The sequence below is a fragment of the Mesoplodon bidens genome (genome assembly GCF_964165515.1).
Source record: "Mesoplodon bidens genome assembly, chromosome: 3".
Classification (NCBI taxonomy): Eukaryota; Metazoa; Chordata; class Mammalia; order Artiodactyla; family Ziphiidae; genus Mesoplodon; species Mesoplodon bidens.
The window spans coordinates 104,144,478-104,172,193 of record NC_138178.1 but is presented as its reverse complement, the minus strand read 5'-3'; the positions used below and the strand labels follow the sequence as shown (position 1 = coordinate 104,172,193).

The following is a 27,716-nucleotide window of genomic DNA, read 5'->3' as shown; positions in this document are numbered from 1 at the left end:
ACGCAGATACAAACAGGTCTGTAGCCCGCTGAGGTTGTTCCTGTCTCATGGCTTCTATTTTTACCATGAAAGAAGAGGTGACTGCAAGTGACTGAGCGGGAAGCTCTCAGAAAGGCTTAAAAGTGTAAAATCCCAGCTTCTGAGAGTGGAAGCGGGACCTGAGATTTCTGGCTTGGAAGCGGCCAGTTGAAATGAAGTCTAAGATGACAATTTTAGGCGACAACAGTCTGTCCTCTGGAGGGACTTCCTTCAGTGGTCCTTAGCTGCTCGGGAACAAGTATGGACAAGACAGATGTTGGGTTCATCTGGGCATGGGGTTCACCCAGGGAGGCAGGATGGACGGGACAGACAGGGAAGGGGAGGGATTTCGTGGTGAACCTGGAACTTAGGGCGGATAAGGAGAGGTGAAGAGACAGGAAGGGCCAGTGGTTCTTCAATGAGCTTGTAGAACAGCAGCAGTGAGCCGGCTTGAGCAAACAAACCATAAGGAAAGGAGATCATATCAGAGAGTGGGATGTTTGATTCAGTTATTTCATAGTTACTGCAGTTTCTGGTGATGATAAGGCCTGGGTCTGACCCTGGGGGTGGCTTGCTAAGGTGGATGAGAAGCATGTAAGAGATGAGAGGGTGAAGGAACTGAGAAGTGGCCACCCTGGATGGAGCATCCATATGGATGATGACACCACTTGGATGGCTGCCTTGCTCAGCCCCATCCTCTCTCCACAACCCCCGTCCCACATCCCACATCCTCTCATTCACTCCACCCCACATTAACATCCTCTTCCCTAATCCCTAGTTTCCTTCCTCCACATCCTCTTTCTCATCTCCATCCTCATCCTCTCAAACCCCAGCGTCTCTTAACACCTTCATCCTCTCCTTACCCCATTCTCACTCCTCATCCTTATCTTTCTCATCCTGTTCCTCTCAGCACTTTATTTCTCCTCCACACTGGGCACTTGAAAAGCACTATTGCATGGTGGGTTAAAGCCTGTGCCCAGGAGCCTATCGACGTGGGCTCATATCCCACGTATACTGCCTGCCCACGTTGCCTCGCTTGTAAAAATGGGGTAATAATAACACCTACCTCATAAGGCTGTCAAAAGAATTACCTGAGTCTAAAGTGCTTGGAACAATGTCTGGGCTCGATACCATCATTGTTATCCTCCCCCTCTCTTTGCCTCATTGCACTCTTCTCCATCTTCTCACCTCTGTTATCCCTCTGTACCTACTTCATATTTCTTCTGAGAGGCAGAGATGAATCAGACTCAGCCCCTGCCCATGGTCTGGTAGGGAAACAAGCACAAAAATAAATGTCAGGGACTTCCCTGGTGGCACAGTGGTTAAGAATCCACCTCCCAATGCAGGGGACACGGGTTCGAGCCCTGGTCCAGGAAGATCCCACATGCCACGGAGCAACTAAGCCCGTGCGCCACAACTACTGAGCCTGCGCTCTAGAGCCTGTGAGCCACAACTACTGAGCCCACGTGCTGCAACTACTGAAGCCCGCGTGCCTAGAGCCTGTGCTCCACAACAAGAGAAGCCACAGCAATGAGAAGCCCACACACCGCAAGGAAGAGTAGCCCCCACTCGCCGCAACTAGAGAAAGCCCGCTCGCAGCAACGAAGACCCAACACAACAAAAAAATTAAATAAATAAACAAATTTATTTTTTTTAAATGTCAGGAGAACGTAATAAGTGCTACTTCAAAGATGTGAAAGAAATGCTCTCGGAGAACAGAGGATATGCAAACTCTGCCTGGGGGGAGTAAAGAAAAATCTCAGCAGGCAGATAAACCTCTCAGCTGGATCTCGAAAGATGAGGAAGGATTTGCCTGGCAAAGACAGGAAAGAGGTATTCCAGCCAAAGGAACATGAGGTGTTTCTTGTGCTTCTGCTTGCTAGAAGGTCTGAAGTTCTGCAAGCTGGTGTGAAGTTAGGATGAACCCCTACCCGGGCAGGGGCATGCCCTATCCCAGTGAGGCCACAAGGGGGCAGCGAAGCATTAAGAGAGGTGGAGGATGGGGCCCAGAAAACCTCAAGAGAGCCTCACAGACCTCCAATCCCTTGGGCAAGCCCTGACCCGGAGGGTTTTCCCCAGACTGGGCCGGCCCAGCCAGGAAAAAAAAAAAAAAGACTCTGAGACTTGGAGAAAAAGACTGGGTTTGTCTTAGAAAAAGAATAAAAGTCCTCTTAGTATGTCCTCTAACACACGTTGGTAAGAGCAGCATAATTCCTCACTGAGTTGAAAGTGTCTGTGGAATACATCCTCTTGACTTAGTATTTACCATGGTCTAGACACTGTTCTTGGCACTTTACAAATCTTCACTTTCTCATAACAACCCTATCAGGTAAATACCGTCAGCCCCCTTTGCAAGTGGGAACGCTGAGGCATTGGGCCCAAGTTACACTGATACAAAGTAGCAGAGTTGGTTTGTCTCCAGAGTTTGGAGGCCTCCCTTACAAGGGGTAGCTCCAGCCACAGCCCTAGTGTGTAAAAGCATAAAACCCAGCCCTCCCAACGCTCCCCGCCCCCTGGAGGTCAGCAGTCCTCTACACCCTAGTCCTTGTCCATCACTAACGAGCTCTGTTCCCTTATGTCACTTCACCCCTGACTGGCATCTTCAAAAGCTAAATAATGGGGTTAAGCTCTGTTCCTTCACCCACAAACTGGTGAGTAGGCCCTCTGGGCTGTGCTGAGTGCCATGGATACAAAGATGGGTGGGAAACAGGCTTGAGGGACTGTGGGATGTGGAGGGGGAGCCTCGGAGCTACAGTTACAGCAGAAGATGACAAGCTAGGAGGCAAGGGAGAGGCCCCTCCCGCCTCTGGCCGGTGTGTAATCACAGGGAAGGTAGGAATTAGCCAGACAGGCAGGGAAGGAGGGTATCCAGGCAGGGGAAAGAGGATGTGAAAACGCAGCATGAGCAGAGAAAACAAAGGGTGTTCTAAGAGCTTGGTCAGAACATCTTTGAACATCTTCTATGAATGTCAATTTTCAGAGTTGACTTCTCCTGACGTGCCTATAAGCGGCTTCTGTGAAGCCTCACAGAATGAGCTAACACAAGAGCCTCTCACAGGAGGTGTTAGCCAACCCACACGTGTTTAAATGGTGAGCGCCTAAGTGCCCTACACAGGTGGAAGAGATGCCTAAAAGCCTTGCAGTTTAGAGTTCACCCAGTTCTGACATGGGGGCTAGTGGAGTGCAAAAGCCTTGTTTGTCCACCTCCAATGAGATAGGCAGGCACCTGTGAAGCAAAGAATGCCCCGCCCACACACACACCATTATGTTAACACCAGTTTTTTAGTTCTGAGACGGTTCCAAGGTTGTCCACTCAGAATGGCAGAAGAATTAGGCTGAGATGGAAGAGGGATAGGAGAGTTCCTTCATGGATGAGGCAGGCTTCTCTTTGGAAAGGTCAGTTGAGGCCTCAGGAATGAATACTGCCCCCCTCCAGCTCTCTACTTCTGGCACCCCAGGAAGGAGAGGTGGGGGGCTGCAGCTTTGGCCCTTGTAGTAGTTCACATCGGACCTCTTGGCAGGAACTATAGATTTACTCAACAACACTCAAATATTGACAAAATAACACAAGCATGGCGGAGGAGATTTGGAGAGAGATGGTCAAGAGAGGAAAGCCAGAAATAAGTAAGGCGGGGAAAGAGGGGGCAGAAGGCTGGATGCAGGGCAGCCTATGGACAGATGTTTGCAAGACATTGCTGCTGCCGCTGCTCCCCCTGGGGGCTGCCACAAGCTGGTGTCTACATGACAAGACACAGACGTTTGAGCTTTCTCAGGCCCCCTTTCTCCCAACTTCCCCCAAATTTCTGCTCTTCCTCCCTCACCCTCCCTGGCTCCCAGGATCCTCAACCCCTCCGAATCCAAACCTGCCATATCGGAGATCCTGTATCAGAGGGAGCTTGGGGTCCTGAGGGAGGCAGGGTGAGAGGGGGATCCCAAGCCCTGGTGGCAGGGAGAGAGGCTGCTCAGCGGCTCGAGGGTGTCCTAGCAGGTGAGAGGGAGAGCAGAGGGCTCGGGAGGACTGAGGGGCAGAGAGGGCTAGTGCGGCAAGACCACACAGAAAAGAAACTGACGTCCAGGATGTTGAGGTGAAACTGATCTCTCGTCTTGTTAAGCCCCTCCAAGGCAAGGAGCCCTGCTTCTGCGTCGAGACCCTGCACAGTACTGCCATGCTGTCTGGGGAGACCCAGACACCCCAAACTACCACAGGTGAGTTCATGTCATTGAGAGTGTATACAATACCTCTTCAGGGATACCCAGAAATGTCTCCAGCTCACCTACAGGTATTCATTCTTGCCAGGTGCAGCCTCTTGAAACCAGGATACCAAGGACAGAGTTGCTTGGGGGCCAAGGTGAGAATGACTTAGTAGATTTGGGGATCTGAAGATCTCTAGCTTGCCTAGATCTCTACAAGACCACCAGCATCAGAATTACTTAATGTGCTTCTTAACAGTGCAGATCCCTGAACCCCGTCTCCCCCTGACAATTTATTAAATCAGAGACTGGAGGAGAGCAGGGGAGAAGACTCCCTATTCTAACCGTCCACTAAGCCAGATGTGACATTTCACTCGCTGTCACGTCCCTGACGCCCATCTCCGTGGTTGTGCCTTGTGGCCAGAGCAGGAACCCTCACAGCTAATCCAGCCAGGTGGGTCTGGGGTCCAAAACACTGATTTTCTCCTGTATGTGTGGGTTGCCCACACTTCCAAGTACCACCAAGAGGTGAGGTTCAAATCAAATTCCTTTGCCCATCTCTGCTTCTCAATCTTAAATGTCATGGGAAAGGGTAGGGAGCATACAAGCAGTTTTTATTAAATCGGACTTCCCTGGTGGCGCAGCGGTTAAGAATCTGCCTGCCAACGCAGGGGACACAGGTTTGATCCCTGTCCAGGAAGATCCCACATGCCGCAGAGCAACTCAGCCCGTACGCCACAACTACTGAGCCTGTGCTCTAGAGCCCGCGAGCCACAACTACTGAGCCCATGCGCCACAACTACTGAAGCCTGCGTGCCTAGAGCCTGTGCTCTGCAGCAAGAGAAGCCACCGCAATGAGAAGCCCGCGCGCCGGGACGAAGAGTAGCCCCCGCTCACCGCAATTAGAGAAAGCCTGTGCAGCAACGAAGACCCAAAACAGCCAAAAATAAAGTTAAATAAATAAAAGATTTAAAAATAGATAAATAAAATCCCACAAGCCGCGTGGCACAGCCCGCCCCCCCCAAAAATTGTGCTCATTTGGGGTAACTTGGGGCATGCTGATGAAGTTTGGTTGGGGGCTGAAAAACCTTCAAGCCATCCCTTGGTACCACCCCTGCCAAGTTTCCTGGGCCTCCATTTTCAGGAAGACTTCTGCGTTACCCCAGTCCCCTCCTTTCCGCCCTCACCTTGTCCTGGCCCGTCCACAGCCCTCTATCATAGCCTACGCTGCCTGCTGCCAGCTGGACTCAGAAGACAGGCCCCTTGCTGGTACGATTGTCTTCTGTGCCCATCTCACCAGCCCCAGCCCCAGCCACAGTGACATGGTCATGGTGACTGCTGCATGATGAATAGGAAGAAGCAAACAGGTTGGGGAGGGAGCACAGGTCACTCAGCTTCCCGTGAAGTGGAAGGACCTCCTCAGTGTGGAATAGAAGGTGCCTCCAGCTCTCAGAAGAGCTGATTGGGCAGAGGGGCGAGAGAGTGCAGTCCGTCCTGCTGCGGTCCCCTTCAGTCTGCAATCATTTGTCCTCAGGCCACACTCCATGAACTGGTCCATGCCCTGGGATTCTCTGGACAGCAATTCGAGAAGTAGAGGGATTGCCCTTCAGGACCCAGCAGTAAATGAAAGGAATGAGGGCAATGTCTCCTCACAGCGTCAACCAGAAGGAACCACTGTTCTCTCACCAGCTCCTTCCTTTCAACTCTTCCTCACCCTTCTGAGGTCTCCCTCTCCTCAGATGCCTTCTCCCCTTTCTATACTCAGCGAGAACTGTTCTACAAGTCAACAAGTGACAAGGCGAGATGAGTAGGGACAGCTGCTTCTTACCACAGCCTGGCCAAACACTTGGGACTGCTAGGGGTTTCACTGGGTGCTCCCTTGGAAGAAGAAATGAGGATGAGAACAACTTGGGGTGATGGAAGGAAGAGGGAACGGTCAGGTGGCACCAGATATCTCCTCCCAAGGGGCCCTTTGTCTTCACACTGGGAGGCCTGACTACTCCAGAACTGTATCATGACTGCTACCTACGATGGCGCCCAGTGCACTCGGCTTGATCCAATCACTCTTGCTGCCTTCAAAGACTCGGGCTGGTACCAGGTCAACCACAGCACTGCAGAGGAGCTGTTGTGGGGCTGGGGTGAGAAATAAGGGAGAATTGCAGAGGGCACTCATGACCCGAGTCAGCTGGTGGGGAGTGAGAGAAGTTGGATTATCTGCTGCTAAAGTGTAATTGAAGCTGTGAGCATGGCTGGCCCTGACGGGTCTGGGGGCTTCATTTCTTCTGAGGGCTCTTCTATCTCTCAAGCAGGGTCTGGCCTGGAATTTGGCCTGGTGACCACCTGTGGAAATGGCACCTCAGACTTCTTCTGTACTAGCAGGTGTGTGTGCTGAGGGGCTGCACAGCTGTCAGTGATCCTAGTGTCACTCTACCATCCAGTACACACAGCGGACTGGGATGCCACTACCTGCACCTGGACAAGGGAAGCTGCTCCTCAGACCTCATGCTGGAAGGCTGATGCAGGTATCAGCTCTTGGCCAATGGGGTGGGTAGACTAGAGAATGGGGAATGAAACCGAGTGGGGCTGGAGAGGAGTCTCCTTCTAAGGCATCTGGACAAACACTATTCTACCTTCTGCCCTGCCCTTCAGAGTGAATGCTGGAGGAAGGAAAATGGATTCCCACCTGGGGCGGAGAATCCCCGTGGGGAGATCTACCATCCCCATAGTTGTTGCTTCCTTGCCAACCTCACTTCACAGCTGCTTCCTGGGGACAAGATCATGCATCCCTCTCAGATCCCACATTTCAAGGAAGCAACCCCCCTGGCCACTGCTACTTTCATCAGTGCACAGAGAGGGGAGTGTACAAGGTGCAGGTGGAGAGATCACCCTGGGTCCCATGCTTTCCAGGAAAGGCTATTCAGGTGGGTATCAGAAGTGGAATAGCTGTAGCATACTGGCAAAAAGTTTGGAAGTGCTCTTATGGTAGTACCATCCAATGTGTTTTGATGTTCATTAAATTTTTTATTATTATTGGAGTATGGTTGATTTACAATATTATATTAGTTTCAGGTGTGCAACATAGTGATTCAATATTTTTATAGATTATATTCCATTTAAAGTTATTATAAAATATTGGCTCTATACCTTGTGCTGTACAATATATCCCTGTAGCTTCTTTATTGATGTTCATTTATTTTTTACTAAGTACCCTACTGAGTCCATGAATCTGATTTAGAATGTACATTTTCCTTAGAAGGAAGGCTTGAGCAGGTGACTGAGGCTATAACTATACCCTGCTACATATTTCCTTGCAGATACCTGGGAACAATGGCCACCTCTTCTGTCCCCGGGGTTGGCTCTGTTAGACAAATGAAGGTACCGATGCTATCAATATTACTTACCCACCTGTAAGTCTTTCAACCTGACCTATTATTTCAGCTGTCTTTAGGATTAGCTGGGCCCCCCCAGGCCACTCCCTGGGGAAGGAAGAGGGCGAAGAGATAACTGAAGCAGTTCTACAAGGCTCTGGTGAGCACTGGCAGGTAAATCAATGGTTCAGGGTAAGGATTTATACAGTGGGCCAAGGAGAATGTTCAAGTCCTTCACTTGATAACCCTCCTCTAAAGACCTTCTGTTCATCCCAGTCCCAAGCCTGCACCTGTTTCATGAGATATACTCTTCCAGGGACTATACTTCCATTAAGAGATCCAAACGTCCATTTGATGCTATTTCCACAGTCTCTTGATTACCACCAGTCTGGTCTTCACTGTGCATATGTGGAAATCCCCTGGCTGCCAAGGGCCTTCAGTTGGTATGCTGCACAGGGCCCTGACCCTGACTCTCCAGAAGAAACCTCTAGAAGTATATTATGGAGGAGCCACCTTCACCATAGAATACAGCAAGTAAGATAACATTCCAAGGAGTTTTCTTTCAAATTCCTGGGATCCAGATATTTGAAATTATATTAAGCACTCATTCATACCTACACTGTCCTGTACAGAGTTAATATTTCAGAAAACAAGGATCTCTAACATGGTGCTTATCACCATGGGACACCTCTCTCCCCAGCAGTAATAGAGTTCACCTATCTCTAGGACATAGGGCTCCTAGTCCCCTTCTTTTTTTTTTTTTCGGTACGCGGGGGCCTCTCACTGTTGTGGCCTCTCCCGTTGCAGAGCACACCTCCGGACGTGCAGGCTCAGCGGCCATGGCTCACGGGCCCAGCCGCTCTGCGACATGTGGGATCTTCCCAGACCGGGGCACGAACCCGTGTCCCCTGCATCGGCAGGCGGACTCTCAACCACTGCGCCACCAGGGAAGCCCCCTTCTTTTCTTTTTAATGAATTTTTTTTTTCTTTTTGGCCACACCGTGCAGCCTGCGAGATCTTAGTTCCCTGACCGTGGATCTAACCTGGGCCCCGTCGTGGAAGTGCAGAATCCTAACCATTGGACGGCCAGGGAATTCCCCCTTTCTTTTCTTAAGCACTAACCAGGCAACTTACCTAAACACTATAGTCTTTAACTCTTCCCCTAAGCCATTTCCCTCACTGCCAAGTTAGGCCTCTTTCCAACAATTTAAGTTGCTGGCAGTCTTGGATCTTGTTCTTCTTCCTTTCAGGTTCTATATCCCCTTATTGATTTCCCGTTCAGCTTACTGTTTGGATGAAGAATGAGTTCTAGGTATTAAAATAAAGGTAGGGCACTTCACCTCCTAGGCCTAGGCATTATCCCAGGCCAAATATTACCCCTACATCCCTAGGTTTCTAGTTACCTCGGACCATAATCCTTCCATGACCCACCTCGGTCTGTCCATAGGACTCTGCCTAATGTTGCTTATCCTGGTGGTTGCACTGGGAACCATGGCCTATCAGAAACGAGCTACTCTTCAGGTGGGACCTTCTGCCTCTTACCATTCACTAGAGCCCCAAGGTGCAACAGGGGGCCCAGCTGGAGGAATGAGGGAGGTGTGATGTTACCCAGAGCATGACACAGGTTAGGGCGGAGATGATTTCTTAGGAGAAACTGGATGGAAAGTCGATCTATTGTCTATACTTAAGTTCTACTTTTCTCAGAGTGCCTCCTTCTCTGTATATCAACATTACACTAGCCTTGCAATGAAAAAAAGGTAGAGACTTATGGTTCTGAAAATCTGTTCTTTATTTTGATACAAAAAATAAACCCTTCAACCTGTAAAGTATGTCACTTGTTTTCATATTGTTGTAAAGCAAACTTATAGAATAGGAACATCTGCTACCAGCTCCAAGGATGTCACATATACTTTAGAAAAAAGTCATTGCTACTTGTATTCAAACAAACATCAGTGTGGAGGAAGAAGTAGCTAATTATCTCCACCTCCTGATTTTTCCATAATTTTACTAAATCATCACTAGGAAAGCTAGTAGTTGGGATATCACATAATTATGCCAGAATTTGGTAACAGTGGTGAAAGCAGCCATCTGAATCCACCTAAATTATAAAAACATTATCTTTTATGGTCCTTCTCTCGTTTCTGGAGTACAAGGGCTCTACTTTATACCCCTATGGGCCGGCAGTAGGCTTGAGTTATAATGTGTAGATTCCTTTCGGTTATAGTTGTAAAAGAAATCTTTAAATTCTTGAGGGTTTGACGTCTCTTGGAAAGAAGTAAGCTAGGAGACAGACTGCTGATCTGGATTTGCTTAGATAGAAAACATTTACACTAGGAGTCCAGTTGACTGGCTGTTGAAATCACCAGGCCTGTATTGGTCAGCGAGTTCAGTCAGCTGATCGGACACCATCCCCAGGCCTTTAAGTGATACATTTGAAGTTCTCATGGTAAAGCTGTGGCCTCAGCTCCATTAGCTCTGGTTATCTTCTTTGATTTTAAGGCCTATCAGTCTTTACCAGCGGTAGCAGCCACTGCTTGGTAAAACTTTGCCACGAAGTCTGGCTCACTGACCTCCAGCTGCCTGACAAATTCATTGCGCTCCTGCTCAGCCCAACCTCGAAACCACTGATCCCAAAGACGTAGCTGGCACTCAAAGATACAAGGTGGTCGGTTTGCTCCAGACACGCTAAGTTGCTCCAGACTTTCCAGCAGTGGCTGCAATTTTCCCGGTACTGCCTTAGCTACCAGGTCCTGTAGGAACCGTTCACGCTGAGGACCTGACCAGCTGGCAAACCAGTGAAGAATACACTTCATCTCCTGGGAAGTGATGTAAGACATTGGGGGAGGGGAAGAGTTAGAAATATTGTCTGGTACCGAGGGTAAGGGAGAAGGGAAGGATAGCGGCATCGAAGAGGAAGATGATCCCAGTGGCATCCTGAAACATAAGAGCACTGTTATATACTCTCTGGATAGAGCAACCAAAATACAGCTTCCCAACAACACAGAATCTTATCACACTCAATCAATGTCTACAAAGAAAATTACTTTTCACCAATTTGGTTTACAGAAAAACAACAGGGTCCTTTATTTAGGTTATCATCCAACTTAGACAAGGTACTCAAGAATAACCTCATTTCATTATTTGCCAACCTTCCTCTCTCGTTTTCAAACCCATTACCCTTCCCAACCACTGCCTCCCTCCATCATTCTTATAAACAATCCAAAAATATCCGAAGTATTCCTTGTTCATTCTTTGCCACCTAATTCTATGTTCCAGATTCAGTAAAGGAAAAAAACTAACGATTAATATTGGTCCAACACGTCATCCCTAAAATGAAAAAAAGGTACACATTTTAAAATTTACCAAGCAGCTGGTCAGGGCCTAGATGCTAATCATTCCAGAGCTATCAACAGAAGGAAAAAAAAGAAAGGGAAAACATCATATATGACGAAAGAGCCTTCTCCGCAATGTGCATGTAGCCTCTGAAATATGCCAAGAACTTCATAACTCCATTATTTTCTTTTATTTCCTGTAAAGCACCAGGAAAAATTAAAGAGCAGAGTTAGTGAAGGTGCCTTGTCCAAAATAAGATAACAAAGTAAGAAAAACAGAAGAAGCCAAGTGTTTATTCAGTACTGAAAAAAACAGTCTAGTTGGTTTGTTGGCTCAGGGATCTAACAACTGTTATACTGTTGTAGCTGTGTGACAATTCATGTCTGAACAATTTTCCTTCATGTTTAATGTAATCCCTATTGATGACTTGCCATTGATTCGCATCACTAATGCAACTGGAAGGTCAGCCAACTTGAACAGTTTTCAAATCCCACAGTTTGAATCTCTAACAAGGAAAACAAACTACTTGTTTACGACCTATTTTACTGTTTGTGTTTCTTCTGCTCTAAGTTGGAGTATTTGTGGTGACAAAGAAAGGAACCCCGAAGCAATTAACATCAGTTCAGTACCAAAACGGTCCAGCCGAGGTTGCCTTTTCACAGTGGCCCTACAAGAAGCAATTCCTCCTAAAGGAATTTTATTCCCTTACTCGGGGAAAGGGCTAACTTTCCCCGAGTCTTGCGACATGGCTTCCACGGCAAGCTCAAGTTCAATTATCACGAATTAATTCACAGGCTGGGTCGAAAGACACGATGCTGCCACTTGCCACTTTGGAGGCCACGGAGCCTGGCATTCCGTGGTCCCAAAGAGCAACGTAGCCTTAGATGGGAGTGGCGGGGATTCGGAGGATGGGAGGCGGCAGCTGTTTCCGTAGGGGAGCGGGAGACTTGCCCTACTAAGAGTAGCCCGTAAACACCGAGTCTGACCCGGCCCAGGGAGGTACTTCTACCCCGCTTACCTCCCCTTTCCTCTCACAGGGCACCCGGAGACCGTCACAAGAGGGTTTAGACTCCCACTATCACCGCCGCTTCCAGGTTTCCTAAAAACCCTAAGGAGGGCCAGCCGGGAAGCCCACGCACTTCCGGTCCCGGACCGGCCCCAAACACCCAAGCGCCACAGCGTCTCAGCCTTAGGTCCGGAGATAGCCGAATAATTCCGATTATGGTTATGCCAGAGTCGAGAGCTTCCGAACAGATTCGATTCAAAGCCTCGGTAAGACGAAGAGAACCGAGCTCTGAAAGCAGGATGAGGTAGGGGGAGCGACTAGGAGGATGGAAAGAACCAATTGGTGCCGATGTGGAGACGGAAACACCCGAGCATTTCCGGAGGAACCCGGGGAGTTCTGAGTGGTAATCGAGGGGTTGACTATGGAAGTGGGCGGGGCCAACTCGGTACGTTCGAAGGGCGTTGGCGGAAATTACCGAAGATGCCCGAAGCCGTCGGGACGGACCCGAGTACCTCACGCAAGATGGCGGAGCTGGAGGAGGTGACTCTGGACGGGAAGCCTCTTCAGGCGCTGCGGGTGACCGACCTGAAGGCCGCACTGGAGCAGCGAGGCCTAGCCAAGAGCGGGCAGAAGAGTGCCCTGGTCAAGCGGCTCAAAGGGGTGAGGAGACGGCGTTGCCGGGGTGTCGGAGGGGAGCTGACCCGGTAGAGCCGAGTCTCTGCCGCGGCGCAGGCGCAGTGTCCGAGCTCGGCGCGAGCTCGCTCAGGCCGCCAGCGCCAGCCTCCGATCCGCGCGCACGGTGGTTGGGGAGGCTCGCGCTGGAGTGGAAATAGCGCTGGTTCCCGCCTTAACGGTAGCGGCGCGATCCCAAAATGGGAGGGTGCGCGCTACTCTCCCGGAGTGTCTTAAGCTCCTTCCTCCTCCCCCACCCCCTCCTTGTTTGTGTCTGTGGTTTCGGCGCATGCGCTGCAGAAGGAGTTAAATCCCACTACAACCACCGGCGTTGCTGGCCTGAGGGGGGCGAGATGGGCTAGGTCGGAGTTAGGTGTATAGTTGGACCGAGGGGATGAGGGGTTGATATCGGTATCGCAAAGAATAGAATTGGGGTAGGGCAAAAATGTCTGCTTGATTAGATTAGGAGGTGAGATGAAGAGAAACCTTGATCTGAAGGGACTTGGTTAGTTAGGGAGGGGTGTATAATTTATAGGGCGTCCAGAAGCAGTTCTGGTGGATAAGAGTTTGGTGAATATTGATGAGAGTGGTGAGGCGGGCTGGTATATGTTGGGGTTTTGAATCGGTTTGAGTAGATTAGGGTGGGATTGTCGAGAGGTAGATGGATGGATTGGTGTGTATAGGTTTGGTGTAAGCAGAGGGAAGGTGAGGATTTCTTGGTTTTAATTAGGGTTAGTTAGGATACGTGAAGAGTAGTACAGATTCGGGCTGGGTTGGCTCAAGGGTTAAGTTGGCAAACCGTTGCTTACACTGAAGCTGACAGTTCCCTGTGTGGAGGGATTGGATCAGAACACAGTTTATAGAGTCTGTGGTCATTTTGTTCTGTAGCCTCCTCTGAAATTTTTATAAATTTGGTAAATCTAGGTGCCACTCTTTTGGAAACGATACAAGTTCATTCAAGTAGATCTAGTCCTGGGTAACTGACCAAGGAATTCGGTCAGGCCAAAACCATGTTGGTTTCATGTATTTGAACCTGGTTTGAATATTTGAAGTGAAGGGCCAGATTTAGAAGGGACACTAGTCAGAAGTGCAGAAGATAATAGGGATTGTAGTACTGGTTCTGTCACTGTCACTGATTTTATTGCATAGCCAGATTTTCCCAATATGCCTGCATTTTACATCTGTACATTTGGGAGCAGTAACCATGGCTACCTTTAAGGGTCTTCTTTAGACAAATGAGGACAGAATTAGTAAAGGGCTTTTAGGGCCCTGGAAAAGGAGTACAGTTTAAGTGTGTACGGTTAGTCATTGCCTTTGATGAAGAGATTGGGGGGAGGGTTTTTTTGTTTTTTTCCTCCTGGTTTCTGACTTTTGCCCTTCTCTATACCAGGCTCTAATGCTAGAAAATTTACAGAAACACTCAACACCCCATGCTGCATTCCAGCCAAATTCCCAGGTAAGAAAGAAGGTTAACTAGAAGGGGTGGGGGGTGCTCTTTGGATGCACGGAGACATGGAAGGACATGATGTTGTATATTTGATGCTTGATTTTTCATCAATATTTTCCTCAGTTCCCTGGGTTGAAAATGTTTTCATACTAGGATTTTGAATTCTAATAAAGAATTCACGAATCAGAAGAGCTGTTAGTTAACTTCTGATTCTTGAAATGGTGTGTGCAGAAAGATGTGGCTCTAGTTGATTAAGTGGAGTACAAGGATCTGAAGGCATTTGTTTGACATCAATTTGGAAAAAGTAGTTGATGTCTTTGAATGTAGATATGAGTAGACAATCAACAGGGCAGTATAGGAAAATACTTGCTGATCAAGAAGAATTCTTGTGTTGACATAGATTTTCCAAGAATTCAGTCCTTTGGAAATCATCCACCATCACTAGTTTTAATATTAACTATGCAGTTACTCCTAAACGTCATTAATTGCTGTTACTTTGAGCAAGAAACTTAACTTTTGGAGGCCTTGGCTTCCTCAGTTTCCCTGTGTGTAAGATGAGAAAGGGTTGGACTAGATCCATAGTTTTATAACTACTCTGTTGGGATCTTGTGGAGCTGCTTTTGGAGGCTTCCTAGAGAAAATTTCTTCCCAAATGAGCAGGGGTTCACATTCCCCTCTTAAACTAGATTAGATCTGCTTCTGTCTGCTTTGAATATTGAGTTTCTGCATAAGATTTCTTTGGAAGAAATCATTCCCAGTTAAAAAAAAAAGTCTTAGGCTGTGTGGTCTCCTAAGATTCTTTTCAGCTTTTAACATCCCCTCGCTCTATCGTGTCATGCACTTAAAGGAAAAATCCAGGTCTTTGTTAGTGCAGTGGTGTGCAGCTCCAGTACTAGATGAAGTCCCAAGATACAGTGGAAAAACAAGAGAGCTTTCCTACTCCCTTGTTATTAGCTCATGAAGCTTAAAGTGTAATCTAACTAGCTTACAGAGGTTTAGTTAAGTATTTTAACAAGCATAAGAAACTGCGTGAGTTAATCACTTTACCATTCTATTCCTTTTGCCGATTACATTTGCAACTTTGAAGTTTTGCTTTTATTAACATAGGTTTTTTGCAACAAATACATACGTTCTCTAATACTTGCAACCCACGCTTCATCAGTGTCCACTGACTACCAAGAGACTCATCTCTATTTTAAGGAAAAAAAAACATTTACTACGCTTAGGAAAGATGACTAATGACATAGAAAGTATTTATTCAGATTTTTTCCTTTTTCTGGAGTTCTAATAGGACTTGCTAAACAAGAAGCTTCTTGGGAAGAGGACTTGTGAAGAGAAAGTTGAAGGGCAGAAGAGTGACATGGGAGTCTGTGTTGCAGAAAAAAATGGGAAAAGGGATTAAGCTCCTGGATTTTAAAAATTGTTACCAAAGATTTCTTCTCACCCAAAGAAAATGGAGTTAGAACTCGGTCTAAATGCTGAATCCCTTTTCTTAGTCTCTTGCTTTCAGGCTTTTAAGTCTGGTAGTTGAATTTTGGAGATGTTTAACAAAATGTTTCCTGGATAGGTGGAGGTTGATCTTTTGTGTGAACAAAAGATGAATTGGTATGAGCTAGGGTTTTTTTTTTTTTTTGCTGTACGCGGGCCTCTCACTGTTGTGGCCTCTCCGTTGTGGAGCACAGGCTCCGGACGCGCAGGCTTAGCGGCCATGGCTCACGGGCCCAGCCACTCCGCGACATGTGGGATCTTCCCGGAGCGGGGCACGAACCCGTGTCCCCTGCATCGGCAGGCAGACTCTCAACCACTGCGCCACCAGGGAAGCCCTGAACTAGTCTTTTTTTCCCTTCAGTTTTTGATATTATTAAAAGGAAAATTTAGATTATCTTTATATAATTTAGATTATCTAAAAATTTAGACTAAAAGGCATAATTTTATAGGAATTTTTATTTTTTAAATTATTTGTGTATCACTCTTTGGCTGGGAACTGAATATTTAAAATAAAATATTATGTGTGCAGTTCCTCTTTGCCATCTTTTGTGAATCGTAGGGCTATATATTTTGGTCCTCAACTTAGGAGTAGCTTAGAAAAGCGCCCTCCAACATTTTCCGTATCTTTCTTGGGTCCAAATATAAGGGGCATTCCTTTGCTCCATGGAATTTTGTACCTTGCCTTTTCCTGGTTTGTTTTCCTAGACTATCTTTTTCCATGTCTTCTACACAGATTGGCGAGGAAATGAGCCAGAACAGTTTCATAAAGCAGTATCTGGAAAAGCAGCAGGAGCTGCTTAGGCAGCGTCTGGAACGTGAAGCTCGAGAAGCTGCAGAACTTGAAGGTAAGCCCAGACTGTCACTTCTTACAAGGAGTTCTTCCTGCTTATTCCTTTCACTGAGTAGATGGGCCTGTTTCACTAGGCAGTTTCAGGAATATAAGTCAGGCTGAGACTGCCAGTTATTTGCTTTGGTAGTTTATGGAGCCAAGTGAGTTACTATTTACCTTTTGTCAGGGAAGAAGACACTTAATTTCACTGTCTTGACTAGAAGAGGATTCCTGCCAACAGGAAGAGTTATAAGTAAATTAAGCTACCCTTTAGATGAACTAGAGCCTTATCTGAGGGAGTTTTTCTCTGTGTACAGTGCTCTTTTTAGTATATACTCTGTATCCGTGACTTTGCCTGACCTCCTTCACTCCTCTACATATTCCCACATGCTGAGCCCTTCACTCCCTCCCTGCCCCGACCCAATCTGTACTTTGCAGAAGCTTCAGCTGAGTCGGAGGACGAGATGATCCATCCCGAGGGAGTGGCTTCCCTGCTGCCTCCTGACTTTCAGAGCAGCCTGGAGAGACCAGAGCTGGAGCTCAGCAGACATTCACCCAGTACGTATCTCCCTCCCCACTGCGCTGTTTTGTCAATCCTGCGTAGTTGGTGGGGGGAGGTAGTTACACCTCCTTTCATGCTAAGCCTCCATTAAAGTCCCAGGGCAATTCTGTGACAGTGTTATTTGACATCTGTTTTTTATGGAAATTATGTCCTTTTCGAAGTCTGCGTTCACCTCTATGTTGTGTTGACCTCTCAGAGTATTTTATGAGGCAGTCTGATTTTTCTTCTCATCTGTATACCTCTCTAATTTCCTCTGCCTCTGAATTTAGCAGCAGTCACAACTCTTTTTCATCTCTTCACCAATTGTATATATTGTGTGTTACACATCCAGTCATCCCCCCAAATGGACATCTGCAGTTTATTAATTCATTCAACAAGTTTTTACAAGTAAAAACTTGCCTGTTGTATGCCAGGCATGTGCTAGGCACCAGGAATATAGTAGAGGAAAAGATAAGTCTCTGTCATAATGAAACATACAGTCTAGTGAGGAGATGGACATTAAACAAATTATTATATAATTAACTGGAGTTATGCTGTGTACTGTGAGAGGCAGTGCAGAGTATTATTTGAGCATATTACAGGGAGCTCAAACCCAGTGTGTGGAATTGGTTCAGGTAAAATTAATTTTTTCATATTTAAAAAAATATTAAGCACCCACTTTTGCATAGTATCTCAAGCAAAAGTCTGTAAATGCAGCCTTTGTCTTCTGGGAACTACCTGTCAAAACAGTATGCCTTTAGGGGAACATGCATATAAGACATGTGAATAGTAGATAGATAAAGTAAACCAGTGTGTGAATTAACAAGTATTTTGAATGATTATTAATGTTAGTGGTCATGGGGGAGGTGATCACTCCATATTTAATACTTCTAGAATGTATAGAAGTTGCTAGCTCTTCTGGTTAATATAGAACTCTTTCCGGAAAGCAGATTTTTAGGAGATATTTAATGATGGGAGAGAAATAATTTCTTTTAGAGATCTCTTTTCTCTTCAAAATAAAAACAGCAAACCACCAATTGATCCATTTTGCTCTTAGCACTCTTTTTTTCCCTGATTGTAAAGCCAGGTGGAAGGGGAAAACTCTTTTATAAATTAGTTGTCAGTGTTGCTTCTCAAATAAAAATAAGCCAAAAAATTATGTATAGAATTCCTGCTGTATACATGTCTCTGTGCTAGAGTATGTGGGGAGTCAGCACATTGTAAAATCTGTTAGGGAAAGAGAAGACAACTGCACATAAAACTAACAATGGAAGATGGTATGTTTTAAGTGACATACAAGTAGTACGGACACACATACCACTGGAATTCCAAAGAGTAAAAATTCTCTGAGGATTAGAGAGAGCCTCATGAAGGAGGTGTAGGATTTGAGTGAGCCTTAGAAATACGTAGGATTTGAGTTGGCACAGAGAAGACAAGAGGGTATTTTTAGGAAGGAACAAAGGCACAGAGGTAGGAAGGAAGGTGATATTTAATTTTAAAGGTAATGGGGGAACCACTGAAAATTCTTGATAGCAATATGATTTGATAAGGAACTCTTGAAAAAGAGAGAGCCTCTCTCTGTTCTAAATGTAACTTGAAGTGAAAATGAGGAATGTCCTGAAATAGATACAAGGTTTCAAAAGCAAAGATTTAGAGTGAGGAAGGTGGCCAGTAGTCTCTTAAGTGCTTTGTGTCTTCAGCAGGACAATGCCTATGGCTGTAATTGATGGAGGAGGGGAAAAAAAACAGGTGAAAAGAAAGAGGTGAAAAATAAGTAAGAAATGAATGTAGTAAATTGTAGAATACAACAAACAATTGCTGTGTGTCCTCTTCGGTGCACTCTATCCATAAACTTTCCTACCTCTGATCTTGGCTAGAATGTGAATTTCGTAACAGATGTGGCATAAAATTTGGTCAAGGTCCTAAATGGAGTGGTAGTTTGGAGTTCTAGCAGTGCTTGGTTGGATCGATAGTAATGCCTGGAGCTTACCCAGAAATTAGATTTTTTTCAGGTGTACAGTGTCAGTCTGCCATAGGCTCATAAACTATTAGGCTTCCAGCTTATTTGTCAGCTTTGGATGTTTGGGGTTCCTTATTTAGTAAGATTTTGATTAAAGTAAGGTTCCTAGTAACATATTTTGGTAATCAATAGTGGCACCTGAGGATTTTTTTAAATTTATTTATTTATTTTGGCTGCGTTGGGTCCTCGTTGCTGCGCGCAGGCTTTCTCTAGTTGCAGCGAGCGGGGGCTACTCTTTGTTGCAGTGCGCAGGCTTCTCATTGCAGTGGCTTCTCTTGTGGAGCATGGGCTCTAGGCGTGTGGGCTTCAGTAGTTGTGGCTCGCGGGCTCTAGAGCACAGGCTCAGTAGTTGTGGCTCATGGGCTTAGTTGCTCTGCAGCATGTGGGATCTTCCCGGACCAGGGCTCGAACCCGTGTCCCCTGCATTGGCAGGTGGATTCTTAACTGCTGCGCCACCAGGGAAGCCCCTGGATATTATTTTTTTTAAGAATATGAATTCCTGGGCCCTGCCCCAAGAATCTCAAAGAATGTATGTCCTGAGACCTTACATTTTTTAAAAGTCCCCTGGTAGTTCTGTTGATCAGCTCAGTTTATGAATGACTAAATGAAAGAATAGTTTTTCAGCATTATAGTTAATCAAGATCTTTGGCTTATTATATGCCAGCAACCTCGCGTTAATGTGCTGTAGTCACACTCCCAAATAGGAAGGAAAGATTGGTTTATAAAATCCTGCCTGGGGCTTCCCTGGTGGCGCAGTGGTTGAGAGTCCGCCTGCCGATGCAGGGGACGTGGGTTCGTGCCCCAGTCCGGGAGGATCCCACATGCCGCGGAGCGGCTGGGCCCATGAGCCATGGCCGCTGGGCCTGCGCGCCCGGAGCCTGTGCTCCGCAACGGGAGAGGCCACAACAGTGAGAGGCCCCAGTACCGCAAAAAAAAAAAAAAAAAAAAAAAACCCCAAAAAAATAAATAAAATAAAATCCTGCCTGGCTCTCCTTCTTGACTTCTTATCTTTCCATCACTTTCTTCAGATTTTTCTAGGATGTTGGGAGTCAGTATTCACCCTCCATAGTCAGAAGTTGCCTCCTAGATCATGACTGGGTATACAACAGTCCTTATTATCTTCAGTTAATTTTTCCAAAAAGAGCCCACTCTGGGAAAATTAGGAGGAAAAATACAAAAACATTAAAAAATGGATATTCAGAATACAGATTGATTAACAAAGGTATAGCCCCAGGGGATCTTAGCCAGCCTTTAGCTTACAGAGCATTTAGCCCTCATTCCTGTTCTTGTGTTAAATCTGGATGCTGAGATCATAAAGAAATGTTAGGTAAGTTACTTATACAGCTAACATGAGTCAGATTTAGGGTTGACATCATTGCCAGGTCTCCATTCTCTTAATTTCTGCTGCTTATTCATAACCAAGGATACCCTCTGGCCACAGGCTTTCCACTGATATCTGTAGCTACCTAACCTGGATCCTGCAAATCCTGCCCAGGGATTTGTTTTCCAGGATGAAGAAACTACCTTCCTCTATGACCCTTAAACATTCTTCAGTTTAGTTTTTTGTTTGTTTGTTTGTTTGTTTTTTGCCAAGCTGTGCAGCATCCGGGATCCTCTGATCAGGGATCGAACCTGTGCCCCCTACGTTGGGGGAGCGCAGAGTCTTAACCACTGGACCACCAGGGAAGGCCCCATTCTTCACTTTAATACATTCTATACTGCCTTTGCTCTCCTGAAGGCTTCTGGCTTTGGAGTCTTAGAAATCTTACGTTCACCCTGACTTGCTTTTTAACTCCTGAAACACATTTATTAACCTGTTACCAGTATTTGTACCACTCTTTGCTAAAGGTGCTCAGTTTCTGCACATATTATTAACATCTGGCTGAAGACGCTCATGTGGCCATGTGCACATAATAGAAGATGGCACCTTTCCCAGAACCTTGTCTGCATCACATCAGCTCCTTACAAGGAGCTGGAAGAAATTCCTCATCTCTTTCTTATATTTTGTATTGCTTACTAGGCTCTTGTTTTCATGTCTGAGGTTCCCCTCCAGTTGTCATTTTCTTTGCAAAACAGTGATGTCCAGAACTTTCTGACCAGCCCTTCCCATTTTTCCCACATCTATTTGATGACTTTTTAGGCATGTGCTTCCAGAGAAGGGATCATCTAGAATCCTGTCATTGCAGTTTTACAGTATCAAAATAACATTATGATCTAATAGAATAGCATACAGTTTATAATTGATGGAGATAAAGGCTGTTTGCTTGTGCATACCTAATTTTAAAATCACAGCTCCAGAACTCTTATTTGATCTGTTTAGCGCATTTGTCTCTGGTAAACTTTGTACATGCCTTTTTTCCCCCCTTAAAAACACATTTATTTATTCAGAGCATATACGTGCTTTGTTATTCACTGCAAAGCATCTTTGGTATATGTGCTTGTAAGGCTTGCTTTTAAGTTGAAAATAAACAACGAAGAGAATGTTTCTTACATAGAACTTGCAGTGGTAAAAGCAAGTACTTGGGTTGGCTAGGCCTGTGAATTTTAACTGTTCATAGTATTTGAGGCGTATCAGAGAATCTCTCCTGTAGGTTTTCCCTCCAGGGTATAGGATTTTATCGTTTTAAAACTGTTTGTTTTCTTATTACAAAAAGTAGTGTGTATTCATTAGAAAATTTTTGGAAAAACTGGAAAAAACAGGTTTTCGTTTGTTTTATTTGGCTGCGCTGTGCAGCTCGTGGGATCTTAGTTCCCCTACCAGGGATCGAACCTGGGCCCCAGCAGTGAAAGCACCGAGTCCTTACCAATAGACCACCAGGGAATTCCCTAATTTTTTTAAATTTTTATTGGCGTATAGTTGATTTACAATGTTGCGTTAGTTTCAGGTGTACAGTAAAGTGAATCACTTATACATATATATCCACTATTTTTTAGATTCTTTTCCCATATAGGCCCTTTAAACAGGTTTTTTAATCATCAGAAGTCCCACAAACGAAAATAACCACAGTTGATATTTTGCTATATAATTTTCCAGTCTTTGCCTATTTATAAGCTTAAGATATCTGCAATTTTCAAATCTTTACCTTCCCTCCAACCTGGTTAACTTTTTCTTCTTTTTTTTTTTTTAAGTTATTTTATTTATTTTTGGCTGCGTTGGGTCTTTGTTGCTGCACGCAGGCTTTCTCTAGTTATGGCGCACAGGCTTTCTCTAGTTGCGGCGAGTGGGGGCTACTCATTGTTGTGGTGCGTGTGCTCATTGCGGTGGCTTCTCTTGTTGCGGAGCACGGGCTCCAGGCAAATGGGCTCAGTAGTTGTGGTTCACAGGCTCTAGAGCGCAGGCTCAGTAGTTGTGGCGCATGGGCTTAGTTGCTCCGCGGCATGTGGGATCTTCCCCAACCAGGGCGCAAACCCTTGTCCCCTGCATTGGCAAGTGGATTCTTTTTTTTTTTTTTTTTTTTGCAGTACGCGGGCCTCTCACTGTTGTGGCCTCTCCCATTGCGGAGCACAGGCTCTGGACGTGCAGGCTCAGCGGCCATGGCTCACGGGCCCACCCGCTCCGCGGCATGTGGGATCTTCCCGGACCGGGGCACGAACCTGTGTCCCCTGCATCGGCAGGCGGACTCTCAATCACTGTGCCACCAGGGAAGCCCTGGCAAGTGGATTCTTAACCACTGCACCACCAGGGAAGCCTCTTCTTTTTTTTTTTTTTTTTAAATTCTTGAGCATCTGGATAGTGTTTTTTTTTTAAGACATTATTTTTTTAGAGCAGTTTTAGGTTCACAGCAAAATCGTAAAGGTACAGAGATTTCTCATAAGCCCTCTGCCCCCACGTATGCATAGCCTCTCTTAATATCAACATCCTGCACCAGAGTGGTACATTTTTTACAATGGGTGAACATACACTGACTCATCATAATCACCCAAAGTCTATAGTTTACCTTAGGGTTCATTCTTGATGTTGTACATTCTGTGGGTTTGGACAAATGTATAATGACATGTATCCATCATTAGAATATCATACCAGGGCATTTTCACTGCCCTAAAACTCCTCTTTGCTCTGCCTGTTCATCTCTCCCTCCACCCTCTGCCTTTTTTTTTCTTTTTTGTTAAACTACAATAAGTCAGCTTCTTTCCCTTATTTTGACACATGCCAAGGAGATTTTCCTGAAGTTCATGGAAAAGGTTTTCTTTTGGTTTTCCTCATTTTGTAATTTAACCTATTCCAGGTCATTTAATTATGAAGTTATTGATTATTATAGGTACCACATTATTTATTAATATCTTACAGATTACTTTTTAAATCTTTGCTGAAGAATCTGACCTGTCACTGAATATCCTAACCCTAGTTCCTGTACATACACCTGTAATGCAAATCTTTATTCTCTAACCCAGATATGAAATGGTATATATTCAAAGACCCTTTTAATCAAGTGATCATGGAATAAAGTTTTATGAAATATGTGCAGACTTCTAGTTCATTTTGTAAGTTTCTTTTCTTTTAGTTACAGAAGCAGAGACTAGTTTAGTTTAGATTGCTGGAATAAAGAAATAAGAGAGAAGACCTTGGATTAGAGCTCACACCATCTGCTTTATTTGCACTAGTTTAAATACTGTTAGGGTAGCACAGGTTTTTGTGGATCATTTAAACCTTTTGTACTGTATTGTACGTATCTGAAATATAATTATCTTTAGGCTGTTTTCTAAACTGGTTCACATCAATATTTGCATTGCTACTCTGTGTAACATTTTAATACTGGTAGGAAACGTAGAGATCTTCCAGTCCATCCCCTCCATTATCTCAGTCAAGACACTGAGACCCAAATTATTTAAGTGATTTACCCACAGTTACCTTCCTTCATGGAATGTAAGAGAAAATTTTTTCCAGTTTTACATGGAGTTGTTATTTGGAATGACCAACCTGTGCCCCCTGCAGTGTAAGCATGGAGTCTTAACCACTGAACTGCCAGGGAAGTCCACAAGCTTTCTTTTAATAGTAGAGCTTATTTTTCTTTAAAATAATCTCACCTTGAGCTCCATATGTAAAACATAATTGGGCTTCCCTGGTGGCGCAGTGGTTGAGAGTCCGCCTGCCGATGCAGGGGACACGGGTTCGTGCCCCGGACCAGGAGGATCCCACATGCCGCGGAGCGGCTGGGCCCATGAGCCATGGCAGCTGAGCCTGCACGTCTGGAGCCTGTGCTCCACAACGGGAGTAGGCCACAGCAGTGAGAGGCCCACGTAAAAAAAAAAAAAAACATAATTGAGAGGGCCCATTTCTGAAGCCCTGAGCCCTGAAAATCTTTTCTCTTAATTACTTATATCATGAGATTATTGTTTTACAACCTGGTATATTAATCATGATGTTTTGGTCAAAACTAGTGGTGGCAATAGGCAGTCCAAAAAAATGGACACTGAACACAGTGACGTCTTGGGCTTTGATTCACTGACAAAACATTTTACAGAAATAAATGTACTTTGTGCTAGACAATTTGAAGCCCCTGGTAGTTATTTTACATTTATTTGAATTATTTATAATACGTGAATTGGCTTTGCGATATTAAAAACATTCCAGATGTGCATAGCAGGAATTATCAACATGATCCTGACCCTTAGGGCTTTATATAGTCTTTTCTTCCACATAGAAGTCAGAGAGATTAATACAGATATGTATTGAGCCGCTCATATGCTTTGATCGATTGAATTTTAGAAAGCAGTCTTGAATGAATGTTCATGTTACGAGTCTGACTTGGTTTTCTTTCATTTGATAGGAAAAAGCGCCTCTATTTCTGAAGAGAAAGGTGAATCTGATGATGAGAAACCAAGGAAAGGAGAAAGACGATCATCCAGAGTCAGACAGGTAACTCAGTTACCTCTGAAAGCATCCTTCACCTCTTTGGGTAATGCCTTGGATATCTCCTCCTCCTCTTTTTCCTCAAACTATTTCAGAGTTGGTATCTCTCTAGCTTTCTGTACAGTCATCTTCTTTCTCTTCATAATCATTTTTCTTGTTTTTGGTTTTCTAATTTATATCTGCTCTGGCCTTTGGATTTCTTTTTTTGGCCATGCTGTGAGCATGTGGGATCTTAGTTCCCTGACCAGGGATTGCACCCACACCCCCTGCATTTGGAAGTGTGGTGTCTTAACCCCTGGACTGCCAGGGAAGTCCCTGGCCTTCAAATTTCTAAACGAATATATTAAAAAAAAAACTGTGAAAAGTTAGCAGGCTGGTCTGTATTCCTAAGGCAGCACGTTATTAGAAAAGATATAATTCATTATTCAATTAAAACCTTAAAGCTGTATGATACAGTGTTAAGTGAACAGTATATAAAAGTATATGTATAGTGTAATTACAACTGTGGAAAAGAAACAATGGGAAAAAATTAAATATACCCCAAAGATGATCAAAATAATCACATTTATTGATAATAGGTCAGTCCCGCCCCACCCCCCCACCCCCTTTCTAGATGTTCAGTTTATATATATATATATATATATATATATATATATTTTTTTTTTTTTTTTTCCCCCTGGTATGTGGGCCTCTCACTGCTGTGGCCTCTCCCGTTGCGGAGCACAGGCTCCAGACGCTGTGGCCTCTCCCGTTGCGGAGCACAGGCTCCAGACGCTCAGGCTCAGCAGCCATGGCTCACGGGCCTAGCCGCTCCGCGGCATGTGAGATCTTCCCGGACCGGGGCACAGACCCATGTCCCCTGCATCGGCAGGCAGACTCTCAACCACTGCGCCACCAGGGAAGCCCTATATTTTTAAAGCTTGAAGCTAACAAATGAAATACTAGTAGTTTCCTTATTCCTTTTGGTCAGTCTGTTTTAATACCTGTAAGAGGCCATACTAGTCACACGTGTCTCTTGTCACATTTGTTTTCTGTGTTGCTGAAAGTATATATCATTGAGTTTCTTTGTCATGTGTATGTCTTGTGAGATACTTTTTCTCTGTTGATAGTGGGCAAATATACTTGGAACAATTAAATATTTTTTCTTTCAGGCAAGAGCAGCTAAACTCTCTGAGTGCAGCCAGGCTGCTGAGGAGGAAGAGGATCAAGAAACACCTTCCAGAAATCTGAGGCTCAGAGCAGATCGAAATTTGAAAACTGAGGAGGAAGAAGAAGAGGACGAGGAAGAGGAAGAAGAGGAGGAAGACGAGGAAGATGATGATGAGGGACAAAAATCTAGGGATGCACCAGTCCTGAAACAGTTTAAGGAAGAAGAGGGGGAAGAGATGCCCAGTGTAAAAGTGGAGGAGGTAATGGATGAGAGACCGCAAACTATAAGATCCCAGGAACAGGAGGGGATAGAGAGAGGAGGGAGAGTTACAAGGTCCCAGGAAGAGGCCAGAAGAAGTCATCTGGCCAGACATCAGCAGGAGAAAGAGATGAAAACAGCTTCTCCCCTTGAGGAAGAAGAAAGAGAAATAAAACCTTCAAAAAGCTTGGAGGAAAAATCCAAGTCCCCTTCCCCTCCTCGATTGACTGAAGATCTGGAGAAGGCCCCTGTTGTGCTACAACCAGAGCAAACTGCCAGTGAGGAGGAGACTCCCCCACCTTTACTTACCAAGGAAGCATCTTCTCCACCACCTAATACACAACTCCAGAGTGAAGAAGAAATAGAACCCATGGAAGGCCCAGCTCCTCCTGTCCTCATTCAGTTGTCTCCTCCTAATACAGATGCTGAGGCCAGGGAGCTCTTACTGTCTCAGCATACTGTGCAGTTGGTGGGAGGTCTGTCTCCTTTATCAAGCCCTGCAGACACCAAAGTAGAATCTCCAGTAGAGAAAGTGCCAGAGGAGAGTGTCCTGCCTCTAGTTCAGAAAAGCACACAAGCTGAATCCTCAACCCAGAAGGGTCTTGAAACTGAATCAGAAAAATCAGCTCAACCACTCCCTCTAAAAATCGAGGAATTCACACTGGCCAAAGGGATCACGGAGGAATCTTTGGAACAGAAGGAAGGCAGGAGGGCTTCTCATACCCTTGTCCCAAGCCACAGATTGAAACGGTCAGCTGACTCATCCTCTAGCCGATCCTCCTCATCTTCATCCTCCAGTTCTAGATCAAGATCTCGCTCTCCTGACAGCTCAGGCTCTCCGTCTCATTCACCTCCAAGATCCAAGCAGAGAGATGTATCTCAGGCAGGTACTCATTCCAACCCTCGTGGTAGACCCAAGATGGGCTCCAGGTCAACATCAGAATCCAGGTCCCGTTCCCGTTCCCGTTCCCGTTCCCGTTCAGCATCAAGCAACAGCAGAAAAGTAAGTGTGGGAGAATCCTGGGTGCATTAATGTTCTGTCTGTACTGCAGTGTTTTTCAACCCCTGGAGAACCTATCATGATTTCCAGCAGAAAAGCTTCCTTTAAGTTCCCAGTTCAGTGATTACTTTCTTCTCACTTCGAAGTCTCACTTTCAACTCATTGATTCCTAAGTTGGGTCCTTTTTCAATTTGATTCCCTTTGATTGCAAAGAAAGCTGAATCCATACCCATTTCCTCTGCTAGACTATAAACTTCTTGAGAGTATGGACATGCCTTTTTATGTGTGTATCCCAGTACCCAGCACCTAGTTGGGAGTTAATAAACAATTTGTTGAGTAATCTAGGAAGTCAGGGAGGTCACTAAGTCAAACAGGAATAAACCTAGGGAAAGATTTAAATAAAATCTTTGAATAAAAAGATCCAAAGTATTAAGTTGGAAAACTCAGTCATCTACTGAATATATGGCATATAAAATAATTTGCCTAATGTGTTTCATTTCTTTAGTCTTTGAGCCCTGGAGTCTCCAGGGACAGCAGCACCAGC

The 27,716-nt window shown here is 45.3% G+C and overlaps 3 protein-coding genes across 5 annotated transcripts in view; 2 read left to right on the top strand and 1 right to left on the bottom strand.

Moving 5' to 3' along the window:
* Positions 1-3,590: 3,590 nt before the first annotated feature.
* On the top strand, positions 3,591-10,004 carry CIROP (ciliated left-right organizer metallopeptidase; the record flags this gene model as incomplete). Its single annotated transcript, XM_081228272.1, is given in 21 exon segments — positions 3,591-3,772; positions 3,774-4,006; positions 4,131-4,224; positions 4,316-4,367; positions 4,594-4,737; positions 5,418-5,540; positions 5,744-5,800; positions 5,804-5,832; positions 5,975-6,015; positions 6,018-6,202; positions 6,206-6,347; positions 6,519-6,588; positions 6,657-6,723; positions 6,727-6,753; positions 6,859-6,984; positions 6,987-7,134; positions 7,622-7,668; positions 7,671-7,737; positions 7,937-8,111; positions 8,969-9,098; positions 9,993-10,004. Coding segments are annotated over 21 exon segments (2,151 nt in total).
* Positions 9,349-12,460, bottom strand: LOC308613401 (uncharacterized protein C14orf119 homolog). Of its 3 annotated transcripts, XM_081226870.1 has the most exons (3): positions 11,929-12,011; positions 10,941-11,106; positions 9,349-10,511 (listed from the first exon to the last, which is right to left on the bottom strand). In XM_081226870.1, the coding sequence occupies exon 3, from the start codon at positions 10,508-10,510 to the stop codon at positions 10,082-10,084; it is 429 nt and encodes a 142-aa protein (XP_081082996.1). In that variant the 5' UTR covers position 10,511; positions 10,941-11,106; positions 11,929-12,011; the 3' UTR covers positions 9,349-10,081. The 3 variants fall into 3 exon arrangements, with proteins under 3 accessions (XP_081082996.1, XP_081082997.1, XP_081082995.1); XM_081226871.1 differs by lacking the exons at positions 10,941-11,106; positions 11,929-12,011 and adding an exon at positions 12,392-12,460; XM_081226869.1 differs by lacking the exon at positions 10,941-11,106 and having other exon boundaries at positions 11,929-12,039.
* Positions 12,203-27,716, top strand: part of LOC308614060 (apoptotic chromatin condensation inducer in the nucleus-like) — a gene marked incomplete at its 3' end in the record, with an annotated part of 19,502 nt that continues 3,988 nt past the window's right edge. The window contains exons 1-7 of the mRNA XM_081228271.1: positions 12,203-12,576; positions 13,979-14,044; positions 16,257-16,368; positions 16,791-16,910; positions 24,682-24,770; positions 25,916-27,175; positions 27,678-27,714. Of these exons, the coding sequence (XP_081084397.1) occupies positions 12,265-12,576; positions 13,979-14,044; positions 16,257-16,368; positions 16,791-16,910; positions 24,682-24,770; positions 25,916-27,175; positions 27,678-27,714 (1,996 nt within the window). The 5' untranslated portion in view covers positions 12,203-12,264. The remainder of the gene's footprint in view (positions 12,577-13,978; positions 14,045-16,256; positions 16,369-16,790; positions 16,911-24,681; positions 24,771-25,915; positions 27,176-27,677; positions 27,715-27,716) is intronic.